At 60.8% G+C, this 16,473-nt stretch overlaps 1 protein-coding gene across 3 annotated transcripts; it reads right to left on the reverse strand.

The window, feature by feature from the left end:
• Positions 1-312: 312 nt before the first annotated feature.
• SAMD10 (sterile alpha motif domain containing 10) lies at positions 313-13,216 on the reverse strand. Of its 3 annotated transcripts, none has more exons than XM_069802846.1 (5): positions 13,106-13,216; positions 7,257-7,441; positions 3,499-3,667; positions 2,207-2,347; positions 313-1,655 (listed from the first exon to the last, which is right to left on the reverse strand). In XM_069802846.1, the coding sequence occupies exons 1-5, from the start codon at positions 13,134-13,136 to the stop codon at positions 1,591-1,593; spliced, it is 591 nt and encodes a 196-aa protein (XP_069658947.1). In that variant the 5' UTR covers positions 13,137-13,216; the 3' UTR covers positions 313-1,590. The 3 variants fall into 3 exon arrangements, with proteins under 3 accessions (XP_069658947.1, XP_069658938.1, XP_069658957.1); XM_069802837.1 differs by lacking the exon at positions 13,106-13,216 and adding an exon at positions 9,720-10,155; XM_069802856.1 differs by lacking the exon at positions 13,106-13,216 and adding an exon at positions 9,720-10,155 and having other exon boundaries at positions 313-1,698.
• Between the last annotated feature and the right edge of the window lie 3,257 nt (positions 13,217-16,473).

Below are 16,473 nucleotides of genomic sequence, written 5' to 3' on the forward strand. Positions count from 1 at the left end.
CCTGCGCTGGAGTGGTAACTACGACCCCAAATCTTTCCCACTTCCCCCGTCCAGCTGCTCGCCGGCAAAGGTTAGCAGCTTCTTAATTCTCAGCAGTTCTGTGGAGCTGAGGGAGGGATTTAAATACTGGCAAACCCCCCAGGCTGGGGCTTGTTCCCGCAGGGCCATCCGTTGGGACCCCTGGCCCCCGTGGAGATGCTTGTCCCAGGGGATTTAGGGCTGTAGACAATTCCTGAGCATCCCCGGGAAGGGCTGGAGGGATTAAACCCACGGCGCAGGTTCAGGTGTGGGAAGAGTCAGAAGAGCAGCAAGTTAAAATAACAGTCTCTTATTTTATTACCAGCAGACGAGCAGGCGAGTGGTGGGTGGGCACCCGGCCGGGGGGGCCACCGTGACCTGCCTGCGCACCCCTGCCAGCTCCGATGCTCCAGGGGCTTTGGAGTGCTGCTGTTTTGGGACCCCCCCTGGCCCCACAGCCCTGTCCTTGTCACCAGAGGGGGAATGTGGGGAAGTGACAGCATCCACCCTGCCCCCAAATCCTTGGTTTTACACATCATTTTTCCTTACCTGCCTGCATGAGCGGTCTGTGGCTCCGGACAGTGGGGGGGTTCGGGTGGGGGGGGGGGGGTGTAACAGTAAAAGTTGCTTCACCTTAATGACGAGCTGGGTCATCAGGACGGTGCCTTGGTTTAGTGGCACTGTCACCAGCCCCTGGGCAGGAGGTCGGGACGAGCATTTGCAAATGCCCGGAGGAGCAAAGCTTTGCAAAGAGCTGGTGGGAGCACAGAGGGTGTGGGAAGGAGCACGACTAGGCACTGGGACTGGGGGGGGACCTGGCACCCAGGAACCCCCAGCCTCACCCCAGGCAGCACCCGGCACCGGCTGGCAGCATCCTCGGTTTCTCCCACCTGGCCCCTGCACCGGCTTCCCCGTCTGCCCGCAAACAAGGACGGATGAAGGACGAGATCCTGGCACAGCTTCCTCCAGGTCACGGCACCCTCCCGGTGCGTCCACCCTGCCTTTGCTCCTGGATTTTCCAGCTCCGATGACTCAGCTCCCTTTTTAACTCACCAAGTGGAGCCGGGCGCTGGTGGCTTGGCGCTGCTTTTAATTTTTTTTGGCTGGTCAGGTCATCTTATTTGCTACTGATAATGTTACCTCCTGGGATGCTGGAAGACAGCCCAGTCTGAAGAGAAGACTAAAGCTCCCTAAATAAGCTCCAAGGTACGGACACGAGCCGCCGGGTGCTGGGATGTCGCCCATGTGCATAAGGCTTCATCTTCCTGTGCGTGGCTCTGAGCCGTCCCAGGAATAACCGCGCTCGATTTGTCCGCAATGCTGAGCCCTGCCTGTCGCCGTCTCCTTTTTTCCATCTCTTTCCCTGTGAACCCTCAGGCTCAGGTGGGCAAAAGTTCATCTGTCCCAGCGGCTTTTTTGCTAATTTTCCTCCAGCCAAGAGCCACGTCTGCTGGAGGAAGCCTCCCATCTCTGCACAGAAATGTATTCATAAAAAAAGAAAGAGGGAGAAGAAGAAGGAGAGAAGCCCCGGCGTGGCTGGGAAGCTGTCTCTTCGTATTCCAAGTGTGCGGTTCAGGTCTCGTATCGGCGGTGCACAGTCCATCCCAGAGGTGCTCGGTTCACAGTGTTGGTGCAATCTGCCAAACAGACGGATCAGCTAGGAGACATTTCCAAAAGAAGCTGGAACAAGGCGGGAGAGGAAGGAATAAACAGCCTGCAGGGTGGCACGTTCCAGCTCACCCATTGCCAGTCCCGGAGAATCCCATCCCTTCCGTGCAAAATGCCGCTAATGGATTTTGGGTTGTGCACAGCAGCCTGCCCCTGTGCACCACAACCAGTGCATTACAACTCACGCCTGCGCACCACAGACTGTGCACTGCAACTCGTCCCTGTGTACCACAACTCGTGCACCACAACCCATCCCTGCGCACCACAGCCTGTCCCCGCGCACCGCAACCCAGCCTTCTGCACCGCAGCCCCTCTCCATCCACCCCAACCTGTGCTCCGCACCCCATCCCAGCCACGGCGTGGGTCGCGTTTGCATCGGCGACGTGCAAGTGGGTGCCTTGGGTTTTGGCAGCCACCCAGCCACTGCTCTCCTTGTCTGGATGGGCCGCAGGAGGGGCACAACCTCCCCGGGGTTGGGATTCGTGGCTTCTCTCCCTGTTGGGGCTCTCGCCAGCCCTACCTTGGCTGAGCAGCTGCAGGTTTCGGACCTCCTCGCGCACCTGGAGCTGCAGGACCTGCTGCAGGACCTCCTGCCGCTGCGCTTCGTGAGCGATGCCCATGCGCTGCAGCTTCTCCCCGTTCAGCCGCAGCAGCGCCCGACCTGCAAAACACGGCATCGCTCAGTGCCTGGCTGGCAGCAACCGTAAAAGTGCAACTCAAGTGGGAGCCCATCTTCACGTGGGAACAAGGAGAGGGAAAGGGAAGGAGTCCTAAAATGCTCTTTCACCACCTGGACCCCCAGGGATGGAGAAGCCTCACAGGTTGCCCCGCTTTTGGAGAGCACCGGGTGGCAGCTCGAGGTCCCCAGCCTTGGGACAGGTACTGGCTCCAGCAATCACGTAACCCATCCCTGCAGGCAGGAGCTTTCCATTTCTCCACTCCACCTCCCGCATCAGGAGATGTTTTTCCGAGCGCACGGTCCCCGCGCAGGCTGGCCGTCCCGGGGCAATGGCGGTACCCATCAAAATGCATTAGCGTTGCCGTCACCGTCCCCGGTGAGCCACTCTCCTCCAGTCCGGGGGCTATTAGACAAGGGATTTACAACCAGCTTTTGTCCTTGTTTCCCAGCGTACATTTGCTAATGCTGCCTTTGTTTCCCATGCAAGGGCTGGCTGAGCTCCTGCATTAGGGTTTTGCATCCCTCCCGGGCAGCTCCAGCGCTCCCTTCCCTGCTGCTTTCTCCTGGCCCTGGCAGAGCTCTGCCCGGCCATGCACACGTCATGGTCAGAGCAGGACGATGCTCATATGTAAAGGTCAAAGCCACTGTCCCCAGGGGGCAAAAGGGAGAGAGCAGGTCCTAGAGGTTATTCTCCTCCAAGGACTTGGCTGGGAGTTGGATTCAGACCTGGAGGAAGGCATTTGCAGCTTGGACTCCAGCTGGGTGGAGATCTTTCCCCTTCTGCAAAAATTTTCAGTATTTAAAAAACTATAAAAATAATCTTATTATATTAATCTAGGCGAGGAGAAGACTCTTCCCCATTTCATAAACTACAATCTCCCCTGGGCAAATTATGCTCATTTTAAACAACCTCCAGCCTGTCCTGGAGCTCACCCTGGTGGCGGATGCCTCCTGCCCAGCCCGGCTGGGTGTCCCCCTGCCCGGTGCCATGGGGCGGCTCTCCTCCATGGGGAGAGGGGACAGAAATGGGGGGTACATCTGCCTTCCAAACCTTGAACCTCCAAACAGCTATTTCCCGGGAGCGCGTGCCAATGGCAATTAGTACTGGTGATTAGTGAGGGTGTATACCGTACCTGTGATGGCGTGGTGGGAAAACGCCTCGACATAGATGAGATAGTTATGCGGGCAGTGCTTCTTCAGCCATTTGCACACATCCTGCTGGGTCCAGAGCACCACTGGCTTGGCCAGGCTGCCCAGCGTGGGGCTGGTGTGGTAGATGCCATAGTGGTCACAGGCACGGCCCTGTGGGGAGTGGGAGGGGAAGGGGTTAATGGGATTTGGCCCCGTGAGGAGGAAAACGCCTTGGCCGGGAGCCCACGGGGACACGCGATGGTGCCAGCAGACTTTGGCTTTGCACCTTCTGGAGTCCCTCGGCTTACCCCGAAATAGCAGCATCAGAGGAACTGGTGAGAGAAGCCAGGGGAGTGGGGACGGGAGGCCGAGGTGGGGGTCCTGGCCTACATAGACCCCACACCTGGGAGCTCCCTGGCCCTCCTGCTGCAGGCAAGAACCCTGATCCGCCTCCCCTACATGTTTCCCAGCCCAGCAGAGCATCGTATGGGCTCAGGAGGCGTCCTGGGGATCCCCAGGCTCCCCCCCCTAGGCAGAGAAGGGCAGCTCTGTGGGGATGGAGCCAGCAAGGTCCTGGGGGGCAGTGGGCACCAGTGCAAAGCCATCCCCACCAGAAAGTGGTACTGGTACAAAGCCATCCCCACCAGAAGTCGGTACCAGTGCAAAGCCATCCCCACCAGAAGTTGGTACTGATGCAAAGCCATCCCCACCAGAAACTGGTACTGGTACAAAGCCATCCCCACCAGAATTCCTCGGGGAGGGACCCACCAGCCAGTTGATGCCCTGGAGCAGGAGGGACTCTCTCTCTCCTGCTCAGCCTCCTTCAACCCTGAGCTGACCAGCCACGATGGTTGGTGTCTAAAGCCACCTTTGAACGCCGCAGCTCTTTCTTGAGGTGCTGCCGTGCCCGGAGACACCTGGGGTTGCAATCCTCATCAACCTGGTGTGCCCTGGCCATCCTCCACCTCCTGGAGACCTCTGCCATGCATCCTCACCCCTTGCCCGGACTGCCCCGGTCCCCAGTGCAGGCTGCTCCCTCCGGCACCAGTTGCCCGCCTGGCCTTGGTGCCTGGCAAGCACCTGCCTGGTGGCAGGATGGGACCAGGACCTGCAGAGTGGAGGGGATGGAGGAGGCGAAGCGGTGCCCATGGGGAGATGGGGCTTGTCTGCTGGCATCCCTCCCTCCCTCCAGGTGCCTGCTGGAGCAGCCAGTCTCGCCCCGAGCCTCCCGGTAGCTCCATTTCCTCGCGAGGTCCTTGCTGCCCGGATTTATCCCGGTACGGAGCAAACCGAACGCCTTGAGCTGCAACAGCACAGAGAGACGAGCCCACTTCTCCCAGGGGGATCTTCAAGGCTGGCTGCGAAATGGGGCTGGGGGATGCAGGAATCCACCGTTTCCTGGGTTTAGCCCCCGGGGGGGAGATCGATGAGCTCTCCGCTGCCGACGATGCCAAGACTTGATCCTCAAGCAGCACCAGCAAACTTCACTCCTCCGAAGCGGCTCCCTGCGCCCGAGCTGCCGGGACTGTCCTGGACTGGACCACGGGCAGGTGGGGATGGGAAAGGGGTCCCTGCTGCCCGCAACAGGAGGGGACCGCAATTGCCAGGGTCCTCACCCGTGTCTGGGACACGGCAGGGGCATGGCAGAAGCAGCAGCCGATGCAGGGATATGCCAGCATGGGAAAGGTCGACAGTGCTTGGACCGCAGTATGGCAATGTCATCCTCCATGTGCGAACATTGGCTAATTAAGCATGCCTAATAGAGGAGTGGAGATAATTAGTGTAACACTGACTCCAGACATCCCGCGGTTACTGATACTAATGACACGTCCCTGAGAGATGCCAAAGAGGAGGTGGCAGAGGGCTGCGGGGTCTGGGATGTTTCCCCTGGCCCCATACTGGGCAGTGCTCACCCCACGGAGCCCGGCCAGCCTGCTGCGCCCAGGGGATCACTGGGGCTTGGAAAGGGACCTTGCCTCAAGGAGGGCTCGCCTGTGGCAGCTGGGGACATTCGAGCGAGAGGGAAGAAGGCAAAGTTGGGAGGCTGTAAATTAATAACCAAGGAGACCATCTCCAAAGCAGACAGAAAACGTGATAGGCAATGCGCACAATTTGGTTTCCCAACCAAACCAAACCCCACCTTTGGGGGGGCCCCCGGACACATCCCGGGAGCTGCCTGCCTGCGGGAGCAGCCCCAGCCTGCGCCGGCCGCTCAGCTCCTTCACACTCGGCTGAGCGTGCCGGAGAGCGTGCCGTGGGGAGGAGGAGGCGATTTGTTCTGGGTTCACTACCGAGCGATGATGAGAAGTGGAGGGGCTGGGAGAAATAACAGCCAGCTTCCCGTAAGCTTCCTGCGAGCTTCCCGTGAGCTTCCCGCAGCTATTATCCAACTAACCCTCTGAGGCACTGGGGAAGAGGTGACAAACAACCTGCAATTTCCCTGGGCACTCTCACATCTGCAAGCAGTTTGCCCGTCAGACACAGCCCCACGCTTGGGACCCACCTCAGCATCCCTAAACCCTGCGTTGCCGGCTTGGGGCGTATCATCCCCTCCGGCTGGCGAAGCCCCCCCAGCGGGTCCCCGAGCGAGCCCCTGCGCATCCTGGGTGGGAAGGGGAGGCGTAATGAATCACAGACTCATTTTCCAGCCGGTTGAGCTGCGCTGTCTCTCTGATAAACTCTCAGCCGTGAATATTGAGCGCCGGTGTTGAGGAGAGCAGGCGGGAGGCTGCTCGGAGGTGGCTGGGGGGGAGCTGGGTGGTGGGAGCCATCCCCTGGGAGCTGCAAGGAGCAATTCACGTCACCTCCCTCGTCTTGGGCATTTTTCCTTGCTTGTGGCAAAATTAAAGCCTTTCTCCCCATCAAATCCCTCTGGGAGGTAGGTGGAGGCAGACAAGAGAGAGCCATGATGAACGCAGCTGGTACCCAGAGAGTGGCTGGCGTGTCCCTGTGCAGGCAGTGCTGTGCAGGCAGGACTGTGCAGGCAGGACTGTCCCCATGCTTTTCGCAGAGGTGTGAGAGGGAAAGAGCCAGTGGGGTGCTTGAAGGGGTGAAGGGGACAGTGCCACCAGGACAGGGGACACTGCACCCCTGGAGCTGCCGCTCCTGGGAGCATCACAGCATCTCCATGTTGGAGGCTGGAAGCTGGGCAGTTCCATTTCCCCCATTTTCTTTCCAGTGCTCACCAGCTGGACGTGCTGCCTCTGAACGCTGCTCCCAGGGCGTTACAAAGGGGTTAGGAAGCACCAGGAGCTGCACGCTGGGAAGATGCTCCTTCCCATGGCCGTGCAGAGGCAGGGTAGCAGGCAAATGGCTGGAAACCTTCGGCTCACAGCCTCATTAATGCAATGAAGTTCAGAATTTTAGGAGGACAATGGCCTAAAACTGGCTAAGAGACATACCCAAGCGCTCAGGGATTTTACGGCATTATAAGGAATTTGGTTCCGGCACATTTACTGCAAAATTGTATTTAGTCCCATGTCCAGGCGTGGAGGGGACGCGACATGCAGAGCTCACCCCAGCCCAGTCCCCAGCCTGATGATAATAATTAAATTATTATATTTATGTATATTACTATAATTAACTGCCCAATAATCACGAGGGCTTTCAGCAAAACAGGATCTAAAGGCCTGATCCTGCAGAGAAAGGAGACATGTTCCTGCAGGGAATCGATGGGATGGGGGGGATGACGACAAGGAGCCGTCTTCTCCCGGGCAGCCCCGGGGCAGGGGCCGGGGGTACGGAGGAGCCCGGCGGGTACCTGCGAGCCCTCGGTCCCCGGCTGCCGCAGGAGCTTGACGGTCCGGCCGCTGTCGGCCCGCTGGCTCCGGCCGTCGTGCCAGGTGAGGCTGCTGCCCGGGTTCCTCTGCAGGCGGTAGCTGAGGTTTTCGGCCGAGACCGTGTGCTCCAGGAGGCTGCGGCAGAAGCTGAAGTGAGCGGCGGCGGCTGCGGAGGGAAGGGGGGTGAGAGACGGCCGCGTTTGGGCACCCAAAAATGCCTCTTGTACCCCACGGGACCTGCCGAGCTTGGCTGTACCCCCCACTGCCAAAAATCTCTTCCCTTCCCATTGCCAGGGAGAAAACCCATCAGCCCACGAACTCGCCGGCTGGCGCCGTCAAGATGTTTGCCCACACAAACCCCTCGCGAGCGATGCTTGTTTTGACACCCGCCTGCCGAGCAGACGCGGGGACCCCACAGCTGATCTTTGCCGCGTGGTTATAACCTCCTGCTCATCACCGCCGCTCTGCCGGGAGAGACGCCGGGAGGGGGCGAAGGGGAAAAGCCACTTTCCATGGACCAGGCTGACATTAAACTGCTGTCGCCTCGGGATGGCGAGCAGAAAAAACCCCATCCTGGGCAGCCTGAGGGAGAAGGGGATGCAGGTTGGCCCCCCCCAGCACAGACCGTGGTTGCGTGGGGACGGCTGCTGCCCCACAGATGTGCAAACCTGCACACCCAAGCGAGGGCTGAACATGCACCAGCCCATCTACCGTGGCCCAAAAAGAGCCATTTACCCACGACGAGGGTTTTTGTCCCTCCAGCTCAGGGGTTTTGGGTTGCAATGAGGATGCAAAGCTTTCCTTTGGGGGGGCTGAAGGGACCCGGCTGCTCTGGGAGGAGGATGTGTGGGTATTGGGGGTTCATGCACTCATCTGCTCCAGATAAAAGCCAGCCGGCTTGACATAAGCAGCGCTGATCCACAGAAGCAAAGACCAGAGCATCCCCCAGCTCACCTGCTCCCACCACAGCAAGCTGGGCAAGCCATGAACCACTACCGAAATCAGAGCAGCACCCGAAGGAGATCTACCTCCAGGGGTAACCCACCCTGGGAGAGCGGAAGGGCTGGAGAAAACCTGCTGCAGCTCATTTTCATCATTGGTGGGTTTTAAGAAGGAAGAGGTTTCAAAGAGACCTCTCGAGCACACCTTCATGCAAGAGGAGACCAACCAGCCCAAAGAAGTCAAAATGGAGCAGCAAACGGTTGTTGATGTATCTGTGTAGCCCAGATTATCCAGACCACATCACACCACTTTGCTCCTTAAACACACCCAGCAACAAGCATTGCCTTGGGGAAACTGAGGCAGGGGACCTGACCGACAGCTGGGGAAGCAATTTGATGGAAAACAAGCTGAAGGGAGATCCATGGAGGGGCTCAGTGCCGAGCAAAGGCAGAGCTGGCAGGGGTGGTCTCTGTGACTGTCTCAGGCGATGGGGATATCTCTGATGGCTTCCTGCAGCCTTAAACACCCTGGACCCAGCGGGCGAGGACCGCAGCGAGTTGTGTTCCCTCCAGCCAAGGATCCCTGAGATGCCCCCGGCTGTCCTGCCCCGGCACCCAGCCCTGCCGTGGCCGTGCTGGGCTACCCCTGAGCTGAAAACCACCCATCCCACTGGGCACTGGGGGCAGATGTGGTCCCGGCAGGTCCGGAGGGGATGGTGCCAGAGCTGTGTTCTTCGGGCTGTGCCGGGGCTTCCCCAGGACTGGTTGCAGAAAGGCTCAGTTAGGGAGTGGTGAGGAAGAGGGCTCTGGCCATCATCAGAATCTGTATCCATGGGGGGCTATAGAGCATCTGCCACCAGCAGCAGGACGTGGGCATCTACGCTCCTCCAGCAAACAGGGCTGGAGGCGAGAGAGCCGGAGCGAGAGCAGATAGGAGAGCGGGGGGAAAGACGAAGGGAAAAAGAAGACAAGAAGAAAGGCAGGGCTGGGAATGCCGGCGGCACCGCTCCCGTCGGGGGCAGGCAGCTGCTGCCCCAGAGCCCAGAGCTCCAGCCAGCTCCTCCGACAGCTCCTCTGCAGCCTCCTGCTCCCCCGGTCCAGCCCTCGGGTCCCAACTTTCCCATCGCCCGGCAGCACTTGACCCGGGTAAGGGTAGGGGGGGAGCTGAGCCAGGGCACACAGGAGCGTTTCAGAGCAAGGGAAGGATGGGGGTCAGAGGAACCCCGCGGCAGGGCAGCCCCTGGGCTGGCTCAATGCCGGGACACGGAGGTGGCCTCCGCCACGGGCTCTCCTCTCCTTCCCATGCCCTGCATGGGAGCAGCCACAGCAATACCACGAGCACCCAGCCGCCCTCCAACCCCTCCACTCCTCTTTCTGCTGAGCCGGAGGCTGTGCCCACCAGCCAGGGATGCACATGCAACATCTCCCCCCAACCCTGCCGGCCCCTTAGCCCCCCCCAGCCGTGGCCTGAAGACCCTGGCCATGCCCTGCAGCCCCCCTCACCTGGCTCGGGTGGTCCCTGCGAGCTGCGGATGGTGGAGACGCAGCAAAGGGATGGCCGGCCCTGCTGCATCTCGGCAGGAGGAGGGATGCGCGCGAGCGTTCGGCAGCACCGGCTGTCACGAGCACGGCTCCATCCCTGCCTCCCCTCATACCTCGTCCACACCTGACCGACTCCCCCGATCGCCTCCCTCCCGCTGCCAATAAATGGTGGCTGCACGCTCGCCCCAGCTCCGGTGCTGGGCAGCCCCCAGCTGGCCTCGCATGGGGAGGGGGAGATGAATTACACCCCCTCCCCGCTGCCCCGTGGGCGTTTGATCCGGAGAGATGCTCGGTGTTTTCCCTGCGTGCTCCCGCCTAATCCCGTGGCAGGGCCAGCTGGCACTGGGATGGATGGGAAGCCTGGAGGGCTGCGGGGGGGACACCGGACCCACCGGGCATCGAAGTGCCCCGAGGCTGAGCTGAGCTGTGGCAAGCTCGTGTGTGGCGGCACCCGGGTCACCGGTGGCTTGAGGCATTTGGGATGCGGGAGGAAAAGAAAAGAGGGAGCGCGGTGATGAGCATCCTTCCCAGGCAGGGGCTGCGGGGCTCAGCATGGTCTGCTCCTGCACCCGGCCAAAGCCGTCATGGTTATGGCCATGGTTGGGGTCCAGGCAGAGGGGGGTCCCTGCAGCCGGCAGCGTGGGTCAGTGAGCAAACGCTGTGCTGAACCTTGAAACAGAGCTGCAGGAGCCTTCAGGCTGGCTGAGCCCGAGCCGGAGCAGAGAGGAGAGAGCTCAGCTCTGGACCCCGAACACCCAATGTGCCCCCATCTTTCTGGGTCCCCACAAACCGGTCCATGGTCCCTGTGCCTCGTCTGGCAGCCCTGTGCGATGGACATCCCACCGCCTGCTCGCGGGCTGAGGAATCGCTGCCGGCTCATTTTCTCTCGGTGGCTCATTGATCCATTTTGGGCACCTCTCCAGCCACACAGGACAGGCGGAGGGGGAGGCCAGGGACTGGGTCACCGCAGGGAGACCAGTGGCCACCTGCCCCGGGGCGGTGGGACAGGGTTTGCAGCAGCGGCAGGGACAGACGTCGCTCCCTCCCCTCGCCCGGCACGCCACGGCTCCCTTTCCTTCTCCAGACACTTTTATGGCTGGTGAAACGTGAGCGCTGGAGAGGCTCAGAGCAGCAGCAGTCACTGCTGGGGAGAGGGACGGGAAACCTCCTGGGGATGGAGACCTCAGGGCAGGACGTGGCAGCACGCACCGGCAAAAGCATCCCCGGATCGGTTCCAAGTTGGGCACGGGCTGCTTGCTGCCAGCAAACCAGCTTTGAGCTGACTTTCTGTGGGCATTGCCTGCCTGCTCACAGGTGTCCGGGACCTGCCCCAGGGGAAGCGGTGACAGGCAGCCAAGCTGCAGGAGGAACAGGCAGGGACACAGAGAGGGGAGCCCAGCACCTAGACGGGTAACATGCTGCCTGCATCCATCTCCCTCCTCTGCCACCGCTTCCCAGCATGGCCTCGGGGATGTCCCTGTGTCTTTGACACCGTCGCACGCGTGGGTGTCCCACAGACCTGCCCTCTTGCTGGGGACGTGTCTGTAGGCAGCTGCCGTGGGGGGAAGCCAGGCTTCCCGGCGTCAGCCAGGCTTCCCGGGATTAACGGCGGGCCCTGGGAGAAGCTTGGAACAAGCTTTGCAAGGAATGAAATCCCTTTGTCGGTTTGCGTGGTGTCTGGGAGGGAAAGAGACATTTAGCACCAAATGGGGCGAGGGATTTGCCTACAGGCGCAGAAGGATTCCCGGGGAGCTGGTTGTTCCTCCTGTGTTCCTCCAGGCAGGTGAAGAATGGATGAGACCAGAACTCTCCAGGGACTCCTAGGACGGGGAATCCACTCTGCTCACGGAGCAGCTTTGCGAGGGACTTATCTCGCTTTTAGTGGCATCTGCATGAGCCACGAGACCAGCTGGCATTGCCATTGCCCTGGTCCCCTCTGTCCCTTCCACATGGCTTCACCCTGGTGCAGGGCAGAGCTGCTGCTTGTGCTGGCAGAGCCCCCGGGGAGACGGTGATGCTCTCTGGGACCCCCCAATGCACTTAATCTTTGAAGCCGTACCCATAGGATGGCCTTACGGACCAGATCCTGCCCTGAGCCATTCCCTAAGACCTGCTGGCCCCGAGGAGGATGAGACCACCACCCCCTCAAGCCTCTCCAGCTTCTCCTGGGGCATACTCGGCCCAGGCCCTGGCTGCGATGAGCATCACCCAGCATTTCCCTCTAAATTCTCTGCTTGCAGAGGTGAGCTGGGAGCCTCGCGCAGGGACAGAGCTCAGGCCGGCGGCTGCTCGCTGCTGGTGCTTCCCGAGGAAGGAGGAGGAAGGGAACAAAAGGCAAATGCCCTTTCCATCCTCCCCGTGCAGCACGGTGCCCTGGGTGCACATCAGGGGAGCATGCATGGGTGCTGCCTGCCTGCCTGCACAGAGGGGCAGGCAGCCCTGTGACAGAGGGCCCTGGGGCACAGCCTTAGGGGGGGACTGCCTGTGTCTTTGGGGGTGTCTGTGCTCCTGAGCCCCCTGGGGGTACTGCTAGGAGGTCCCCAAGCATCCCAGGACAGGGAAGCTCTGTAGGGTTGGGTACCCAAGAGAGCGTGGGGTGAGGGCAGCAGGCAGGACCTTGGGGCGGCTCTGGGCAGGGCAGGGTCTCCTGGCAGGAGGCAGGCATGGGAGCCCACAGGCATGGACACCCCTGCCTGCAGCGAGCCCCCTTCCACCTCGACGTGCTCTTCCCAGGGGTCCTGCCCAGCTCCAGCACTCCCAGGCCTGCCCTGCCCTGCCCTCACACCCGCTCCAGCCAGATTTCCCAGCCCATTTCACTGGTACCCCACAATACTGGGGGTAGGGAATGGGGACAGACCCTCCTCGGGATGTTGAGGGCAGCAAAGGGGGATGTGGAGGAGCAGACACCCGGGGTGGAGAGGGAAGCATCGGGGGGTGGAGGGTGGGCAGACCCCCGGGATGGAGGGGGCAGCATCGGGGTGGGATGGAGGGCAGACCCCCGGGATGGAGGGGGAAGCATCGGGGTGGGATGGAGGGCAGACCCCCGCGATGGAGGGGGCAGCATCCAGCATCGGGGTGGGATGGAGGGCAGACCCCCGCGATGGAGGGGGAAGCATCGGGGTGGGATGGAGAGCAGACCCCCGCGATGGAGGGGGAAGCATCGGGGGGCAGAGGGAGGGCAGACCCCCGGGATGGAGGGAGCAGCACCGGGGTGGGATGGAGGGCAGACCCACGGGACGGAGCGGGCAGCCCCCCAGGGCCGTGCCCGCCGCGTTTGGGGCTGGGGGAGGCGCGCCCCGCCGTGCACCTGAGCCCCCCCGGCCCCCTCCCCGGCCCGTGCCCGGTACCTTCCATGTCCTTGGGCTGGCCGCAGCTCATCCTCCGCGCAGCGGGGCCGCGCTCAGGCGGGGACGGAGCCCCGCGCCCCCCAGCGCCGCCGCCGGCACCGGGCGCTCGCGCCCCGCCCCGCCCCGGTGCCCGCGCCGGGGGCGGTGCCGCTCTCCGCCACCCCCGGGCGCCCCGCCCGCCGCGCCGCCAGCCCGCCCCGTGCTGCCGCCCTCTCCCTTCCCCGAGGATGCTCCCAGCATCGTGGTCCCGGATCCCTGCCCGGAGAGCACCGGGCATCATCCCCCCGGATCCCTGCCCGGGGAGTACCGGGCATCATCCCCCCGGATCCCTGCCCGGAGAGCACCGGGCATCATCCCCCCGGATCCCTGCCCGGGGAGTACCGGGCATCATCTGCCCCGGATCCCTGCCCGGAGACCACTGGGCATCATTCCCCCCTGGATGCCTGCCCGGAGAGCACCGGGCATCATCTGCCCCGGATCCCTGCCCAGAGACCACCGGGCATCATCTGCCCCAGATCCCTGCCCGGAGAGCACAGGGCATCATCCCCTTGGATCTCTGCCTGGGGACCACCGGGCATCATTCCCCCAGATCCCTGCCCAGAGACCACCGGGCATCATCCCCTTGGATCCCTGCCTGGAGACAACAAGGCATCACCCTCCCGGTTCCCTACCCGGAGATCACCGGGCATAACCCCAGATCCCTCCCCAGATGGGGCGACAGGTCCTGGGGACACCAGGGTGCAGTGGGCACCGCGCACAGGTTTTTGCTCATGCTCGCAGTGGACACCGCGTGGAAAACAACGCCTGGTTGTTCCTTCCTCCCCAAATTTCTCTCCTCTCCCCAACATGCAGCTCCCCAGATGGGTGCCAATGGAGTGGGTGAAGAAGGATGTTCGTCCCCTTGTGTGCAACATGGGCTCTGGTGGGCGGCCTCAGCGTGAGTGGGCACCCGCCAAACCTCACCGAAGTGCAGCACACTGGCATGGAGCAGAACGGCATCACCGGCACCCATCACTCCCCCGGGGAGGGCAACCCCATGAGTATTTTTGGAGGTGCCTGCCTTCAGCTATCGCACCTGACTCCCAGCCAGGGACCGTCACTGTCAGCCCAGGCAGCCGGCTGCAGAGCGGCTGGGGTCCGGCTGTGCACCCTGTGGTTATCCGGCGCTGGGGTGGGACAGGGATGGCGACACCCCTGGGTGCCCAGGATGAGAACAAGTAAATGCCTGTGCTGAGATGCTTCACCTTTGCAAGACATTCCGTGTCACAAACCTACCACAGCACCCTCACCCTTGTTTAAAGATGAGGAAAACTCAGGCTTGTGGGATGCTGCTTCCAAAACCACGCTCCCTTCTTAGCCGACAGCTCCGGCAGGGTTAGGCATGTTGTGTGGTGATCAACCACCGTGGGCTGGGGCTGTAAAGGTGCAGCGGGTGACAGTGACCTTGTATGTGGCCTCGTGCCAGGGATTGTGTGGTTGTTCATAGTGCTCTGGTATAGCTACGGCATAAAACCCACTCGGATCCCGGCTACACAGCCGTGTGTGTGTGTGCAGCACCTGCAAGAATTAAATTCAGCTTCCCAAATCAATACAAAATTTCCCAAATTTTGGATGTTTGCTCAGGAGCTGCTCTGGATGGGGCTCAAGCTCCCCACCAGGCTCGATGCCGAGGATGCCGGCTCAGCTCTGCACCGCAAACTGGCCAGGGCTGCCGCATTCGGCGAGCCAACCGTGCTGCCGTGCACGGAGTGGGGACGTCGGGCCACAAACCATGCACTTAGCCTGCAAACAGGCTACTACTAAAATACCCACCAGCCCTGGTGTTAGCATTCCTCCTCCTCCCGCCGCAAGAGAGTGGTCAGGGCAATATTGCTCATTGCAGGCATCCGACTCCATCAAATAAAGAAAGAACTTATTTTCCACCACCCTGAAATTCCCAGTTCTCCCTCAGTCTCTGTCTACACACAGAGCTTTCAAGCCATGGCAGAAATCTTCCAAGAGAAATATGGTTAAAGATGGGCCTTGGCAGGAAAAGGCTAATGTCGCTTGAAAAATGTGTGCAGATTATGCCAAGCTGTTATTAAAAATAAATGCTGCACTGTTTCCAGTCTTTGCTTTCCCAGATTTTTCTGGTAGTAATTGCACTTCTCCAGGAAAGGTTTCATGTGTCTGGGGGAAGGAATTTTTTTCCTCATCATCATTTGCGAACAGGTCAAGTGCCAACCTAGCATCCTGATGGTGCAGTGGGGTCTGGGTGTGTGGGGAAGCCTGGACCACTCACCCGTCTGTAATTACAAAGGATTTTCAGGAAAATCCCATGCCTCGGGGCTGCCCATTGAGGGCTGGGGAGATGGTGTGGTCCCACGCAGCTCCACATCTGCTCCACGCTCCAGCCATCCTTGGCTGTTACAGCATCCAGCCTCATCCTTGGGTTACAAGCTGGAGCATCTCTTAACCAGCCCCAGCAACTCTGTCTTGGGTTTTGGTCTGTCTTGGGGTCTTTTAATAGCCAATTGAGGGTTTTCTGCAGTTGAACAGGAGTTAAATAACCAGAGGGAAAAGCCTGGGCATTGCACTCAAAACCAGAATATAGCTCGGGAAGCTCAAAGCACTGATCAGGGGCTCCTTTCCCTCACACCTTGGTGGGGTGGGAAGGGGATAAGCTGGGGCACCAGCTCCAGCCAGCCCTGGACCTACAGGTTTCTCCTCTAGTTGTGTATAGATTTGGGTAGGGAGAGCACTCATATCATCGTGAGCCCCGTCCCTCCCCTCCGCCAGCCTCCGGAGAGGGTGCAAGGGTGGGATGATTCAGCATGTTCGTTTTTCAGAAAATAAAGGAAGTAATTAAACATCAGCTTTCCTCCTGCCGCAGCCCTGCGAGGATGAGAGGGAGAAGATAAAAAGCCTTCAGACGGAAGTTATTTGTCTAAGGAGAAAAGTGGCTAATTTCTCTGTTGCTTTGCTTGTCTGCTCGTTAATGAAAACCGCTCGTCAGCAGGAAAAGGGAGCACCCAGCGAGGGGGGAGGAACCGCACCATCCATCGGTGGCCAGGCAGGTGGCCGTCGGTGGCCTCGGGATGTCCCAGCCCCATCGGGATGTCACCCTCACAAAGCCCCCTGTGGCATCCAGATGCTGAGCCGGGGGCTGCGGATGCAGTTGGGTGTTGGGGAGCCCCCCCTCGCCGCAGCCCCACGGGCTGGGGACCGGATCTCACAAGGCAAATGCCACAGAGGAGTTTTCCCAATTCCCCCCCCCCCCGAATTTTTGTGCAAAGAGTTTAAAATGAGTTTGTTAAGGCACTTGCAGGGAGACAGAATAGAAAACAGCTTCGTGCCTGGAGCCTCCTGCCTGGCACGAGGTGATGGAT

The sequence above is a fragment of the Haliaeetus albicilla genome, chromosome 2 (genome assembly GCF_947461875.1).
Source record: "Haliaeetus albicilla chromosome 2, bHalAlb1.1, whole genome shotgun sequence".
Lineage (NCBI taxonomy): Eukaryota > Metazoa > Chordata > Aves > Accipitriformes > Accipitridae > Haliaeetus > Haliaeetus albicilla.

Excerpts from the sequence above, each read along its gene's own strand:
- SAMD10 (XM_069802837.1), bottom strand. The coding sequence starts at position 9,789 with ATGCAGCAGGGCCGGCCATCCCTTTGCTGCGTCTCCACCATCCGCAGC. Across the intron at positions 3,668-7,256 it reads CGGGGACCGAGGGCTCGCAG|GGCCGTGCCTGTGACCACTA; the intron begins GTACCCGCCGGG and ends CACTCCCCACAG. Across the intron at positions 2,348-3,498 it reads TTCCCACCACGCCATCACAG|GTCGGGCGCTGCTGCGGCTG; the intron begins GTACGGTATACA and ends CGTGTTTTGCAG.